This window comes from Lagopus leucura, unplaced genomic scaffold (genome assembly GCF_019238085.1).
Source record: "Lagopus leucura isolate 7727_CA_CO unplaced genomic scaffold, USGS_WTPT01 193-0_obj-0_obj, whole genome shotgun sequence".
NCBI classification, from domain to species: Eukaryota; Metazoa; Chordata; class Aves; order Galliformes; family Phasianidae; genus Lagopus; species Lagopus leucura.
The window spans coordinates 126-15739 of NW_024963759.1; the positions used below are offsets into that span (position 1 = coordinate 126).

Consider the following 15614-nt stretch of genomic DNA (forward strand, 5'->3'; position numbering starts at 1 on the left):
ATGATCTTAGGGGTCCCCTCCAACCCAAACCATTCTATGATTCTGTGCTTTGCAGACCCAGTCAGGTGAGAAAGCTTTGTGCGTTATGGCACGGTGTGCTTGCCCAAAGGGAGCTTTGGCAGCAGAGGTTTGCTGTCAGGAGGCACGAAAGCCTTCATGCAAATCCTGCTGTGTGCAGGCACAGAGACATCAGCTCACAGCACATCACTGACTTGGTGCCTGCCCTGCAGCTGCTGTTTGTTAACCTGGAGTTGCCTCTTGACAGAAGAAACACCTGCACCAAGGAAGTGCTGCAGCTTTGTGGAAAACTTCCTGCTTCTACTGACCTTAATTCTCTTATTCTTGTCTCTCCTTACAGTACAGTGCGTGCGAAACGAGCCTGCGTGCTTTGCTGAAAGACTGTGTAAATCCATGAAGGTAAACAGATTATGGAGTAAGATTGCTTGCTTCTTCCTTGCATTTTCAAGCTTGAGTCAGCAGCATCATGGCAGTCATGAGATGGAAGCTGCAGCCAGTCAGGAAACTGGCTTTTCCAGGAAAGCTCAGGCTTTTCTGCGCAGCAGGTAACAGTCATACTTAGGAGCAAGCTGCTGCTAATGGATTGCTCCATTAATGCACAAATGCTGTAATTAAGAGCAGCTCCTGCACAAGACTGGGCACTGAGACCTTTGTGTCTGTGGGTGATTCTCCAGCAGTTCTGTGTTGGCTGCGCGTGGCTGCTTTGCTTTCCAGGGCCTGGGAGTAGCCGGCAGCACTCTGATCAGAGTGATGGTGTCCTGCTCCAGAATTGATGTGCTGGATATCAGAAGAGGATTCCTGACCACGTATGGGAAGTCTCTCTACTCCTTCACGAAGGTAAACTTGTCGATGGTAACACAAAAAGTGGGATTTTCTGAGTGCCTTTAAGGACTGATCCCCCCCTTGACTCCTGGGTATTTCAGAGCAGCTGGGATGAAGCAGACCTTACAAAAATGTACTGAAAATGTACCTGAATATTCCTGAATTGTCCAGGATATGAACACTGCAAAAAGAAATCTGTCTTAAGAAGAATTTTACTTTAATAGAACTTAGAAATTATTCATATTACTTCTTTTTCTTTTCTCAGTAACTCAGTTTACTCTGGCCTTCTCTCTTCCTCTCCTCTACTGTCTTTTTCGACACTCTTCTCCCTCTTTTCTCTGCACCATTCCTTCCTTTCTTCCTCCATCTGCCCTTCCCTCTTTTGCTGTTCCCTCTGTTCTCCCTGCCCTCTCTTTTTTTTTTTTCTCTTGTCCTTTTTAGAACTGCTCTTCTCACCTGTATCTTCTATTCTGCTCTCTTTCTTTTCCCCTCTCGTTCATCACCTTTCTGTTCTTCCCCCTTACAAGCTCCTCTCTTTTTTTCTTTGTTCTGCTCTATCTTTTCTCTCCTTCTGTCCTCTCTTCTCTGTGGCAAGAGGACTCCAAGCTCCCTTGCTGGTGTGGCAAGAGAGGCGCAGGCTCCCTTGCTGGTGCAGATGGAAGGACGAAATACCTGTATTGTAGTGCTTACAACCTTTTATACCTGAACATCAACAACTGGTTACATGTAGAAAACAGGTGCCTCGTGTGTGTTTACATCTGGCTCAAGTTACTGCTGAGCTTTTTTACTCGTTAGCAAGATAATGACTTTCTTTATCCCGCATTTCCCCCTTCTTTATTAATAGATAAAGAAGCATGGTTCAAAAACGATCCTAAAAGCAGCTAAACTGAAAGTAATACACTGAACAAAGGATGGGTTCTTTAGAGTACGAACAATAGTCCATATTAACTAACCCCAACAATTCCAATTGTTATGATTCCTCGGTGACACAGTTGACAAAGTGTGTCTTGTGGGTGAGAGTCCAAAGCACTGATGAGAGTGCTGTGATCATGTTGCAGCGGATGGTGAGACGGGTGGCCAGACCTCCCAGACTCACATGAGCACCTCAAGACACCTCTGGGAACATCCCCTGACCCTTCTGGATGAGTGTAGGACCACTCAGACCCACATGAGGACTCCCTGGACCCTACCAGACCCTACTGGGACGTCTCCAGATCAGTCTGGGGACTCCTCAGAGCTCCTGGGCCCACAATGGGAACTTCCAGATCCTTCCAGGGTGCCACAGGACCAACCTGGGGACTCCCTTGAACCGGGCTGGGGGTCGCCTTGGCAGCAGGATGGGCTTCGGTGTGGAAGAATCTTCCCAGTGCCCACCTCAGAGCTCGAGCTGAAGACAGCAGTGGGAAGAAGGGGCCTTTAGCACATCCATGGCACTGAGGAATCTGGAGGGGAGGGGAAAGCAAACAGAGAAGCAGCAGATGTTCTGCAGCACGGGAAGGGCTTAAGAGCCCAACTTTGGGCAGTGGTGCTCTGCAAACTGTTGGGAAGCAGCAGGAAATTCTGCCAGCAGTTCCCTGGGAAGCTCCTTTGGAAGCTCTGGCCACGTTCCTTGTGATTCCTCCCATCGAATGCCTTTCTCTTCCAGATGGCGTGAGCAGGACCTGTTGTGCATGAGCTCCCATCTCTGGGGTAAGAACACTTCCTTGCCCTGCACCCCTGGCTCTGTAGTGTGGCCTCAGCTGGCTGCATGCTCTTTGCACACCTTGTGCCTCCCATCTGTATGGTGGAAGGCAGCCCTTGGCAAAGCGAAGGAGCAAAAGGGGCTGGGGGATAAGGAAGGGCACAACGCCCCAGGATCCTTCACCTCATGGCACTGGAGCTCTGAGCTGTGGGGTGGGCAGTGCTGAAGACTCGCTTTGCCTTCAGGAGCTCATCGGTTTGGACGGAGGGGAGAGGCAGGAGCTGAATGTGAAAACTGCTCAATTGTCAGCCAGGAAGGACCTCATTCTTGAATCAGTGTTTGATGTCCTCCAAGAGAATGAGATCCACGGATTGAAGAGAGAGGTAATGGTACTGCTCCCCTGTTTCCTCTCAGCCCTTTCCAGAGAGAGCTCTGTGCTCTGGCTGCCCACCCCACACTTGACTCTCAGGTTCAGCCTCTCTTGTATCTTGCAGCCGCTCTGCTCCCCTCACTGAGAGCTGCTGCTGGTGCTGGCTGCACAGTGCAGCTGTGATCAGGGTGCTCTGTGCAGCGCTGTGAATTCCCCCTGGGCTGGGCCCGACAGGCACCTGCTGGGCTTGGCTTGGAGGCCAGACATCGTCCCTTCCAAGAGACTTGTGGGTCAGGCTTCTTAGCTGGAAGGGCCGTTCTCCAGGCCAGCTGCAACTGGAGCACTGCAGGGCCTGACTGGCTCAGGGCATGATCTGACTGCCTGTCCAGGCTGTTCTGGAGATGGCACGAGGCTGGCAGCAAGAGGGTCAGGCAGAGCCCAAGGTCCATCTTTGCTGTGTCTCTGGAGTCCCGTGGCTCATGGGGGCACACTTTCTGGAAGATCTTGCCGGATTTCTGGAAAGACATGGTGCCCTCCCTTAGCTCTTGGATAGGACTCCCTAGTCACACCGATCTCCAGTATTTGTGCTCACTGCTGTCTCTCCATTCCCTATTTGTTGCCAGGAAATTCTGCAGTTGACACAGCACGCCATTGAGAAAATCATGGAAAAATGGCATCTGGATGCCCAAGTGGTCTCTGGAAACCATGGGTACGTAGAGAGACGGCTTTACTACCCTCAGCTTTGCATCTGGCACTCCCAAGCCTGACAAGATCTGCTTTCTGTCAGAGTTATCTCATAGAGCTTTAGAACGGCTGAGCTCTGAAGGGACCTTACAGACTATCCCAGTCCAGCTCTCTGCCACCCTTTCCATCAGGTGCTCAGGGCCCCATCCAACCTGGTCTCCAGCACCTCCAGGAATGGGGCATCCATGGCTTCTCTGGGTGGCACATTGCAGGGCCTCACTGCCTACTGGGGATCAAGAATTTCTTCCTGACATCCCATCTAAATCTTCCCTCTCTGATAATTTAAAAAGCCTATACCTGTGCTCCTAGGGCTGACCAGCTCCTTTCCCCAGGTGCTCAATCAGTGTCTCAGGCTGGGACTCCACAGTTCCCATACACAGCGGGAGGGATTTTGCACCCCAGAGCCCCGCCAAGAGCTTCAGGGAACGAGCATTCACTCCTTCAGCTCATCTCCGGACTGTCCTAGTGCACATCTTTCCATCTTTATTTCAGGTGCCACTGTTGATGCAGCGAGCACATCTAAGAGTTATGGTGGGAAAGGCTGGAAGAACCACTGGCTTTCTCCACTCTTTTCTACCACAAAGCCTCCTGCGACGCTCCTGCAGGTATGGCAGGAGAAACGGTGACTGTGTGTTCACTGCCTTGCCTTCTGGCTGCAGGAGCAAGTGTGCAGCAATTTCCTTTGGCCCAGCTGCACTGTTCAGCCCACACTCTTCCCCACATTACTGACACTAGCGCTGGGAGGGTGATGGACTGACAGATGCTGGAGGGCTGCCCTGCCGGCTCTGGGCAAGCAGAGAAAGGCGGTTGACTCCAGACCTGTTGTCCAAACTTTTGCATGTTCCCCTCCAGTCCCTTGATTGGCGTTCCATTACAAGGAGAACAGCAGCCCACAGAGAAGGCAGTCTCTGTGCTCCTTGCCAACAGCCAGCTCTGGGGCTCTGCCTCACTGCTGATGGGCACGTCTTTCTCATTTCAGCCCCATATTTCTCCTGGCAACTGCTGGGCTTTCCAAGGATCCCAAGGCCACGTGGTCATCCGGCTGTCAGAGAAAATCTGACCCACAGCTTTCACTGTCTGGCACATCTTCAAGTCTCTCCCTCCGGGGAAGTCAGCCTTGGCGTGTTCTTTTTCACACGGCCTGCCTAAGTGTAACCGCCATCATCTCTTGTCTCTGAGGGACTGGATGAGGACGAAGGTGAAACTCTCCTGGGGTTATTCATTTATGACGTGGATGGAGAGATCGCCCACACTTTCCACGCGCAGGTATGCCCTCTGAGTGCCGCCTTGGCTTCTACAAGTGCGTGTTTGGGGAGGCACCGGGGTGGGGGCCGCACTGTGTTGGCCCCGTGGAGCCTCTGTGGTGCTCAGGACCTCTGCTCGGTGCAGGGAGGTGCACGGTGCGCCCCCCCAATCCAGGGTATGCCGCTGCCCAGTGTTCTCTTGCTTCCGTTTCCTTACGTGAAGCATTTTAAAATGCATGTTGTCATGGGCCGGCATGAGCTGTAGGGCCTAAAGCCACTGCCCTGCTCAGACTGAGCTGGGTTTGGTGCTGGCTGGTTGCCGGGAGGTGTCTCAGCAGAAAAGCTGGGCTGGGAGGAGTTCCCAGCTCCAGCAGTGCTCCTCAGCACAGCTGTTACCAGAGAAAATGGGTTCTTGTTGAGATTCCATCCCATAACTCGGTGAGGATGATGAAATGTCATTACTCCCCTAGAACTCCAACTGCTGCGCCCCCACCTGCATGTGAGATATTGAAAAGCAAGGAGAGCACAAACTTCTCAGAGCATAACTCGTGCCCCCTGCCCCATGGATGGCTGAGTGCAGAGCTGTTGAGGAGGTGGAGAAGAGCACTTGCTGATAGAAGCCATGGCAGTCAGACACATAAACTGGATCAAGCTCTTCCAGCCAGGTGACTTCCAGACATTGCCTCAGAGGCAATGCTCACATTGTTTGGAACACTTAACAACTATTGCAGTTTTGCAAGAAAGAGTTAATCACGTAATTAAGCAATTATGTTTCTAAAACATGCTGCTAACATATACAGTATTTTTGCTTTTTAGATCAGCTCTGTCTAAGGATAAGTTACAGAATACAAATACATTGTGTTCTACTTCTTCAAACCAATTGCCCTTTTTAGTATCTAATGTAGACACAACATTCCATTCCCACAATTTCCCTACCCTTTTTTTTTTTTTTTTTTTTTTTTTTACAATGTTGATTTCTGCAATTCTTTTCTAAGGTACGATTCTAAAGACGACTTCTTCAGTTTCTTCATTTTCCATTTCTTCTAATACCATCATTTTATCTGAATATGGTGGTGGCTCCATTATTGTTTGTTCAGCAGTGCAGTTTCGATTAAATTGCTGTTCAAATCCCCTCACGCAGGGGACAATACAGCAACCGATGGCCGTCAGGACTCCTGCTACCATAATCAAGGATGTAAACACGGGCACTTTCCATTTGCCAAACCAGGACTCCAACCATCCAGTGATAGAAGCATCTATTCCTGAGTTTTCTGCCAATTCATCAGCAAGAGTAGTAAGCCCCCGTCGTGCTTTAGTTATTGTGCCATCTGGGGCTGTGTTATTTGGGACGAAAGTGCAACAAGTGCCCAGCATTACACGCATACACCCTTTTTCAACTAATACCGTATCTGAGAGATCCTGTTTTCCCAGGCCATCCTACTTGTAGCATCCAATTGTTCCACAATTCCCTCTATTGCCTCCTTTGTACAGTTTATAAATCTCTGCTGATTGTAATGGATGTAGTTTATCCAACGTACGTTTTTGTTAATTTGTCACCCACCAGAACAGTGACTCAAATCCTGCAGCAATTTGATTTCTAGCCTTAAATTCATCAGGGACACCTCTGGGCACCCCAATTGAATCTCTATATATTGTATCATCAAATGAGAATCCTGGGCTCCTTTTGTTCTTTCTGTGAGTGTGTGACAGATCCTTCTCAAATGCCAGAGTGAACGGTACAGGCAGTTGAACAAGGGCACAGGTACCTCCCCAGTTAGATGGGAGGGTGGACATAAGATCTCCCACCGCAACACCACCAGAGATCCACTCCAGGAATTCCCAGCCTTGAACAGTTCCCGCTAAATCTTTCGTAACATCCAAGGTTTCACTGCACAGTGGGAAATTCCCTATAGGCCTGGTAGCCTTGAGAGGCAAGGCGTACAGTTTTACCTATGGCCATGGAGAATGCAGGAGGGATTTTGGCATCCATCTCCAGTACTGGGGGAAACAACACGGAGAGTGACTTACAGGCTTCATTTCCCCAGGCTGTTTTCTCCTGGTACATGGCGTCCCTTGGGGATCCTTGGTCCACCCCAGAGCAAGGGCTGCTACCTGAGCTACAGGCTGCCCTGATGTGCAGTCATAGCAGTTGGAGAGGAGTTCCTCCCCTTCCCCCCCCTCCCCTCTTTTTTCCTCTCCTTCCCTTTCTCCTGCCCTTCTCTCTCCTCTCTGGACAGTACACTTAATCCATTCTACCGGGCATTCACACCTCTGTATCCTGTCTCAATTTCAAACATTTGTCCGAGATGCTTTATTTCTGTAATTACTACAACTGCAGGATTTTTAGGAGCATTTTCCATTCCCTTTTTCTTATCCTGGACATTCTGAGTATGATCAGGGAATGAATCCCATGCAGCCATTCTGAATCTAGCTGCTGGGTCTCTTCCATGTATGTTTATTCCAATGCCAAAAGTGATGTTAAGGAGGCTATCAGCCTTGCTAATCGTTATTGTCACTGGATTGCACTGCGAGGCCCGGCAGCCTGGTTGGACAACTCCTTTAAACACACCAATCCTTCTTTTAGGGTGTGTGTTTGCCAAGTATCGAACATCCCTGGGTGTATGTCCAGCCTTGATAGGCAGTTGTCCACCATACATTATTCCATCCCCTACAAGGGGATCCCTCATTCACACCCAATTCAGGGCACAGGTATTTCTCTTCACTGCTCAACCGTCGTTGGGCACTTAACCCCCGCAGGCATCACGTGGCATCGAATGTGGCAGTCTGAGGCCTTTCTCTCCTTGTCACATTCACCCAAACCTTAGCAGGGTACCCTCCCACTCCCCTCTGCAAGTCATCCTTTTCCCAAGTAATCAATTGACCGAGGCTTTCTTTGAAGGGGATTATTGTCAAGGTCAAAACTATTAATTGGTCCCTCCTCATCATCATTGTCAAATCTTAAATCTCTATATAGTTACTATATGAAGAATAGGATAGGATATACAGGTGTATATACAAATATACACCTGCATGCTGATACTGTTAAGGAGAAATTACATGTCAGTTTATTTACAGTTTCTTTTTAATTTTTATCTTTAGAGGATCCTCCATGGCAACAGTTTTCCACGCTTCAGGGTTAGTGGAAGGTTTTGCTTGAGTGTAGTGAGTCCAATCTTTCTAGGCTGTCCTGACAGCTGTTTCTGCTGTCAGAAGTACTTGGAATGGTCCTTCCCAGTCGGGTTGCAGCTTTGCCTCCTTTGTGGTCTGGATGAGGACCCAGCCTCCAGGTTGGGATGGATGAATCGGAAATTCCAGAGATTGTGCCAGCAGTCCTCGGATCCTGAGAGACGATAGTGAGGAAGACAATCCGAGTCTGTGGTTCTTAAGGAACACATCTTTAGTTTCAAACTGCGGTACCTCATTTTCCTTTCCCAGATATGGTAACCCAAATAACATTTCATATGGGGAAACCCCCACAAGCCTTTCTTGGTGCTGTACGGATTCAGAGAAGTGCCAGAGGCAAGCATTTGGTCCAACGGAGTCGAGACTCTATGACCAACTTGTGAGGAGTTTCTGTATTCTCTGATTCATTCTTTCTACTTTTCCTGATGACAGTGGGTGCCGGGGGTATGAAATTCCCATTTAATCCCTGAAGCGTGCATTAATTTCTGTAATGTGTGTGAAGTGAAATGACTACCTTGGTCTGAATCAATGTATTCTACCACTCCATATCTAGGGATTATGTGTTCCAAAATTACCTTGGCTACTGTATTTGCAGTGGCAGATACTGACAAAAATGCTTCTACCCACCAGTTAAGTGGTCTACAGGCACTAATGAGTCCTTGATTTTCCCTACATTCAGGAGTTCCATAAAATCTACTTGAATACTTTGGAGTGGTCGAATCCCCGACTCTCTTCCCCCTTTAGGCTGGTGTCTGATAGCCTTACTATTCGCTTTCTGGCACACTACACACCCCCTGCAGACCTGTTCAGAGTACATATCCCTATGCTTACGTATTTTCACAGCGCAGCATCACACAGGGCTTGCACTCCCCAATGACTGCCTTGATGCAGGATGATGAAAATTTCTCTTGTCACTGTATTGTTTAATATTCTCTCCCATGTGAAATGATCCACCTTCCCTCGGACTCCGTGGCCCCTCAGTTCCTAAGGATTTCCTTTTCTTTTTTACAGAATATTTGTTTTGGGGGAAGAGGTGGTGCCTCGGGCACAAGATCATTCATAGTAATTGTTGATTGTAAAGCAGCCTCACGGGCTGTTTTATCTGCTGCCTGTTGCCTTGGGCGATGATTGAATTCCCCTTCTGGTGACCTCTGACATGCACTATTGCAGTTTCAGTGGGTAGTAGTAAATTTTCTAAGACTTGTCCGTTCTCCACAGACCAATTCCTTTCCTTTACTGTTGATTAACTCTTGCTCCTCCCAAATTTTTCCAAAAGTGTGTACCACTCCATATGCATACTTTGAATTGGTAAATATTCTCCTCCCTTCAGGAGATGAAGTGCTCGGTGCAGGGAACATAATTCACATGTCTGTGCTGACCAGTCATTAGGCAGCCAGTTCATCTCCCTCACCTCCCCTCTTGCTCCCTCTACTACAGCACATCCATTGTGTCTCTTTTCTTGCACCACTCTTGAAGACCCATCAACAAATAAAAGCTTTCCTTCCTCAAGGGGGGTATCTTGCAGATCAGATCTTACTTTCATTTGATACTCAGTTAAATCCAAACAACTGTGCTCCACACTTTTCTTTCCCTCGTCCCCTTTCCACAAGAGTGTAGCTGGATTTAGGTAAGATTCAGTTGTTATCTCTAAGTCATTTTTCTCCATTAGTATTCTCTTATATTTCAGAATTCGGAGTCAGTTAGCCATCTTCCAGCCCTTTATGTCAGCATATTCTTCACTTGATGTGGGGTAGTGGCTGTCAAGCATCCCCCAAAGGTCAGTTTTCTGCTCTCTTCTACCAGAAGGGCAGTTGCTGCTGCTGCCTGAATACATTCTGGCCAGCCCTGAGATACTGGATCCAGTAGCTTAGACAGATGTGCCACAGGCTGACATTTGCCTCCCCATTCTTGGGTTAGCACTCCCAGGGCTGCCCCTTGATCTATGTTAACAAAGAGCTGGAAAGGTTTGTTCAATGCAGGGAGAGCCAGGACTGGGGCTGTAGTTGGATTTTAATTCCTCTATTAATTCCTGTTCCTCAGCAGTCCACTCAAGGGTGTTGGGTTCCTCATCTAATAATTTAAGGTACAGTCCTTTAGTTTTCTGAGCGTATGCTTCTATCCAGAGCCTGCAGTATCCCACCACCCCTAGGAATTTTCTCAGTTCCCCCTTTGTTCTGGGCAAGGGTAGTTCAACGATTCCCTGAATTCTCTCTGGGGTGATTCTACGCTTTCCCTCAGAAACTACATGTCCCAAATATTTAAATTCTCTTTCCACATACTGTAGTTTATTCTTTGAGGCTCTCAGTCCCTGTTTCCCTACAAAATTTAGCAGTTAATTGGTAGAATTTTTAACCTCTGCTTTTTCTGGTCCTGACAAGAAGAGATCATGTACATATTGTAGGAGTGGTACTCCCTCTGGTGGCTGAAAGTGTTCTAATATTTGCTCCAAAACAGATCCGGTGATTCTGCAAACCCCTGAGGCAGAACCATCCACTGATACTGTTATTTTCACCCTCTCAGGATCTTCCCACTCAAAAGCAAATGTATCTCTGCTCTCCAGATCCAGGAGACAAGACCAAAAGGCGTCTTTTAGGTCTTTAACGCTGAGCCATTTATCTTCATTTGGGATTTTATTCATCAAGGTGCATGGGTTTGGAACCGCTGGATGTCGTTTGTACTATTTCATTAATTTTTCTCTTGGACCAGTCGATGGGAGCCATGAGGTTTCCTTACTGGCAGAATGGGGAATTGAAGGGCGTCACGCATGGTTCCAACAACCCATCTTTCAATAATCCTTGTATCACAGGTTCAAGCTCAGTACGTCCCTCAAAAGGAAGTGGATATTGCTTCTGTCTTATGGTCTCATATTTTCCCTGCAACTTTATTTTTAAAGGGGCTATTTTCCGCCCCCCCCCCCCCCATACCCCTCCTTTGCCCAGACCACAGGATCTATCTCTTTCTCCTCTGCCTCAGTTAACACATTCATTGGTACTGTAATTCCCTCCTGACAGGTTTTGCATTCCCAGTTTCATCGTAAGATCTCTCCAAAGCAAATTAGTCCCTGCATCAGGCACATACAGTAACTGTCCTGTTATTGTCCTATTCCCTAATCTCAATTCAGTGTTTTTAAAAGGTGGCACTGTCATCCAAGTCCCGTCTACCCCTGTTATCCTTAGAGTCTCATCCGTTAATTTGAGTCCTGACACTTTATAAGCTAGCAGAGATGGAGCTGCCCCAGTATCGACTAAAAATACAACCTCCTCCCCTTCAGTCCCACTTTATATTTACCAAGGGCTCTTGGTGGGAACAATTTTTCAGGACCCCTGACACCCCTATTCTGAATTTAAAGCAGCTTGTAGCTTCTCCTCTCTCCCACTCTGTTTTTCTTTATATGCCCTAGCTTACCACACTTGGAACACCTCCTTTCACTATTCTCTGATTGAGGTCTGGATCGATATCCTCGGAATTTTTCTCCTCTCTGCCATCCTCCAGGACCCGACCTCTCTTCAGTTTTTCTTTCCCTGTTATCCAATCTTTGTTTCACTACATGATCCACTGTGGAAACCATCAACTTAGCCTTCTGTTCTTCTTCCCCATTTTCCCTCCTAACATATATCTTCTGAGCCTCTTGTAAGAGCTCCTCCAGGGGCCTCGTATTCCATCCTTCTGTCTTCTGAAGTTTTCTCTGTATGTCTGGCCATGCCTTAGTGACAAAATTCACCTTAAGGAGCCCTTGGGCTACAGGATCCTCAGGATTCATTCCTGAGTATTTTCATCCTGTCTCTAAGCCTTTCTAGAAAATCACCAGGTGATTCATCCTTATTTTGCTGAACCTCAAATGCCTTAGTGAGATTCTGGAACTGAGGTACCACCTCCTTAATTCCAGTGATTATTATATCTCGCAAGTCCTCCATGTTTTGCTGATGTTGAGCATCATAACAGTCTCAGTTAGGGTCTTCCAGTGGGTATTTGTGTTCTGCAGGCATCATCCCAAGGTTTCCAGGGGGATTATTCTTTTCCCATTCTTGCATAGCAGCTCATCTGATCATAACCCTTTCCTCTCCGGAAAACAATATACCCATGATGGACATTAATTCCATCCATGAGTACAGGTTAGGACATAGAAATTGGTCCTACTGTTCTGTTACTGCTATAGAATCCTCAATTAAGGATTTCATTTCCTTCTTAAAATTCCTGACCTCTCCGCTAGTGAGTGGGGAGTTTACAGAGCCTATTTGCCCCGGTCCCAGTGGGACCTCCCATAGAGGGTACATGGAGGTGTTAGTGTGGTCGGCGTCAGGGAAAGGAAAGTTTCTGATATCCCTCTTACATTGTTCTAACTCCCTTCTGAGACCAGCGTGCCCTCCTTCCTGTGAAATGACTCCATGAGATTTCTCTTGCTCTTCTGGGGAAGTGCCTGACGCCTCCTGTACTACACCAGGGTCATACGGAGGGGGTAGATGCTCTAGGGGATCCCATTGATTAGTTCTGTTTCCTGATTCCTCTTCTTCCTGATCTGAATCTTTCTTTGCCAGTAACAGACTGACCTCTCGTGTCCAGCAAGCAGCATATTCTGTTTCTTCCTCTGACGAGGGAGTTTTATTCTTTACATACTAATTCAGAATTTGACAGGGAAGAAAAGGAAAGCCGCTGCAGGTAAGAAGCTCTTGTGAGCTGTGGTGTGGGTACTGCCTCTAATCAGGGCTGCATGAAGGGCTAAGTGTGATGGAGGGGAGAGGAAAGGACTGCAGTTCTGTGCTGCCTGCAGAAGTGGCACAGGGCTGCAGCAGCAGAAAGGCAAATTGACAAAACTGCTGCTGAAGACCAGAAGTTTGTGGTTGGCAGTGCTCAAATCTTCCTCCAAAGAGATGCTCTTCATGTCTTTATTGTCTCCTTTCTGTCAGAAGCTGATGCCAGTGGACTTCCTCTGAAGCACAGCCATGTGGAAAGCCAGGAGTGTGGCACAGCACCCAAGAGAGGTACAGACACACAGCAGGCATCTGGGTTTGGTGCACTGTCTTTCTAGTTATGCTTTCTGCCTGTTCTTTCCTGGGACTGTCCTCACTGCTGCATGTTGCTTATGGTCTTAATCCCTGGGATTGACAGTTACCTTTCCTGCCCTGTTTTAGAATGGGAACCCAACATTCACCCTAGATCCCTTGCTGTGAATGTGGTAAGGGAGAGCTGGCATTGACTCTTTGGGATTTTTTTTCTTGCTTTTCCCAGCAGTGGCAAGCAGCTCGGATGTGCCAGAGGACATCACGGACATCCAGGGTTTGTTCTCTTGGATCAATGGTGAGTTTGGGGTCTGCAGAGCTGCAGGCGCGTGTTTGCACCAAGTGGGTTTGGGAAGGTTATCGTCACCGTCCTGGGGGATGTTCTTGCATTTTCAGACGTGGCAAGAGCTGTTGAGGTCCCCCATGAGAACCCCAGCAGCTCCGCCCGAGGATACTTCATTGCTGAGCTCCCTGACAACCCCAGGGACAGCAGAGAGCTCAGCACAAAGGCTGCCTCTGGGACGCCCACCGACCCTTTCTGGGGGCTTCCACCATCCCCCGGGTTCCTGCCTGAGCTGCAGTGCGGGGTGTCAGAGCTGCGCCCCATCGTGCCACCACCAAGTGCCCAGCTCAGCCCACAGCCGGCCATCCTGGCTGTCAGCGCACCTCCCTCAGCGCAAAGCGCACAGCCCATCGAGGAGGTGCAGCAAAGGCAGCCCCAGGTGGTTCAGGCAGAAAAGAAGAACAGGGGCAGCACCAAGCGGGGGGGCCAAGCACCCTGCGCCTGCCCGCACCCCCCAGAAAGGGGAGAGCTCCCAGCAGGAGCAGCCCACCAGCAGCGCCCCAGCCAAGAAAAGGAAGCTGCCACTGCAGAGAGAAAGAACAGTGAGAAAAGGCCGCAAACACCTGTGCCAAGGGAAGCTGTCTGGGGCCGGCGCAGGAGCCAGCAGCAGCGGGCAAGTGGGCACTGCCAGCGAGCTGCATGTGTACCTGTGTGAATACATCCAGGCCGTGCACCTGCTGGGGCAGAGGGTGACTGCGGTGGGGCCACTGCGCCGGCCACCCTCTCTGCAGCCCCAGCCTACGGCTGGCATTGGCCCCGCTGCTCCCCGGCCCCAACCTGGCAGCACAAACCAGGTGGCGCCGGCACCTCCAGGCAGCACGGAACGAGAGGAGGGCACTGCCAAGAAAATGGCGCCGAGCTGCCCGCACCTGTCCTTGCGGAGGAGCTCACCGCTGCAGAGGGACCCACTGTCACAGCAGCACAAACCACAGCCTCAGCCATGGCACCCCATGGACTTTGTGCCCTGCATGGGGCCCTGGGCAGGTGGCAGTGCGGCACCCACAGCGCTGGAGGAGTCGCTGCCCATCACAGTCGAGCAGCGGCCCGAGCGGGTGCACATGAAGAAGCTGGCCCAGGAAGAGTGGCAGCGGGTGGCCCGGCAGATGAAGATCAGCCCCGTGCAGTTCCTGGTGCAGCGGGAGATAGACATGGCCATCGCCGACCAGTATGGCTACCCGTAACCCTGCACTCCTCACCGGCCCACAGCACCAGGCAGCAGCGGCAGCATTCCAGGGGCACCGCCAGCAGCCCCATCCCTCCCCTCCACAACCGAGCCATCCTCCCAAGTCCGCATTGCAGTGGGATGGGACGTTGTCTGGGCACTCGGCTGTGGTGGGACAGGAATTGTAGGATTACTGTCGGTTCTGTTTCTCATTCTGTTCTCGGATAGGTTATTAAAAGCTTTGCATTCCCTTTCCTACGTCCTTCTGTCTGCAGTCATTTGTGCTGTGTCACAGCCCCCCAGCTCCCAACGCCCGCCTCTGTGGCAGGATGGGGCACCATGGATGGCCCACGGTGTCCCTTAGCTGCCACCAGCAGCCCCAGCCCTCCTCTCTCCCTGCAGTCCTTTGTGCAGTGGGATGCTGTTTCACACAGCTCGCCTGCGCTGCCCAGTGCCGTGAATTGCCATGGGGATGGGCAGCAGGCAGGGCACGGCTGGATGGAGGCGAATTGCAATCACATCAGTCACTGTGGCCAGAAGAGACTCCAGCAGCGGCAGCAGGGGCAGTTCCCACGGAGGGGGGAAGCAGGGGTGGCTGGACCTGCCGTGCAGACGGACAGACAGGCATCAGATGCCTCCCATATCACGGCTCTTCTGCCCCCACACCGTTTGGCTCCTGGCAGTTTTGTCTTCAGATAGGACCCGGCCAACTCTGTACACCCAGAGCAGGATTTTCCAGGGGGCAGCCTCTCACGAGTGCTGCCCCCCAGGGCTCGGTACTGGGGCCGCTCCTGTTGAACACTGTTATCAGTGATCTTGAGCAGGTCACTGAGTGCGCCCTCGCTACGTTCACAGACAGCACCGAGTTCAGAGGCAGCACTGATCTGCCAGCCTGAGCAGTTCCGTGATTCTGTGGTTCTATGAAGCCACATCCATTCCAAGCCCATCCCCTACCAGCACCCATCCCTTATAGATCCCATTTCCTGATATCCCATCCCATATCCATCCCATATCCATATCCCCTACCCCACATCCCAACCCCACATCCAA

The 15614-nt window shown here is 50.0% G+C and overlaps 1 protein-coding gene across 8 annotated transcripts; it reads left to right on the top strand.

Moving 5' to 3' along the window:
- Positions 1 to 348: 348 nt before the first annotated feature.
- Positions 349 to 14819, top strand: LOC122191336 (serine/arginine repetitive matrix protein 1-like). Of its 8 annotated transcripts, none has more exons than XM_042891589.1 (11): positions 349 to 417; positions 733 to 855; positions 2486 to 2529; positions 2767 to 2904; positions 3515 to 3600; positions 4128 to 4240; positions 4615 to 4901; positions 5350 to 5544; positions 12967 to 13041; positions 13289 to 13357; positions 13456 to 14819. In XM_042891589.1, the coding sequence occupies exons 9-11, from the start codon at positions 13003 to 13005 to the stop codon at positions 14581 to 14583; spliced, it is 1236 nt and encodes a 411-aa protein (XP_042747523.1). In that variant the 5' UTR covers positions 349 to 417; positions 733 to 855; positions 2486 to 2529; positions 2767 to 2904; positions 3515 to 3600; positions 4128 to 4240; positions 4615 to 4901; positions 5350 to 5544; positions 12967 to 13002; the 3' UTR covers positions 14584 to 14819. The 8 variants fall into 8 exon arrangements, with proteins under 8 accessions (XP_042747523.1, XP_042747521.1, XP_042747529.1 ...); XM_042891588.1 differs by having other exon boundaries at positions 376 to 417; positions 693 to 855; XM_042891587.1 differs by having other exon boundaries at positions 355 to 855; positions 1899 to 2529.
- The last annotated feature ends 795 nt before the right edge of the window (positions 14820 to 15614 follow it).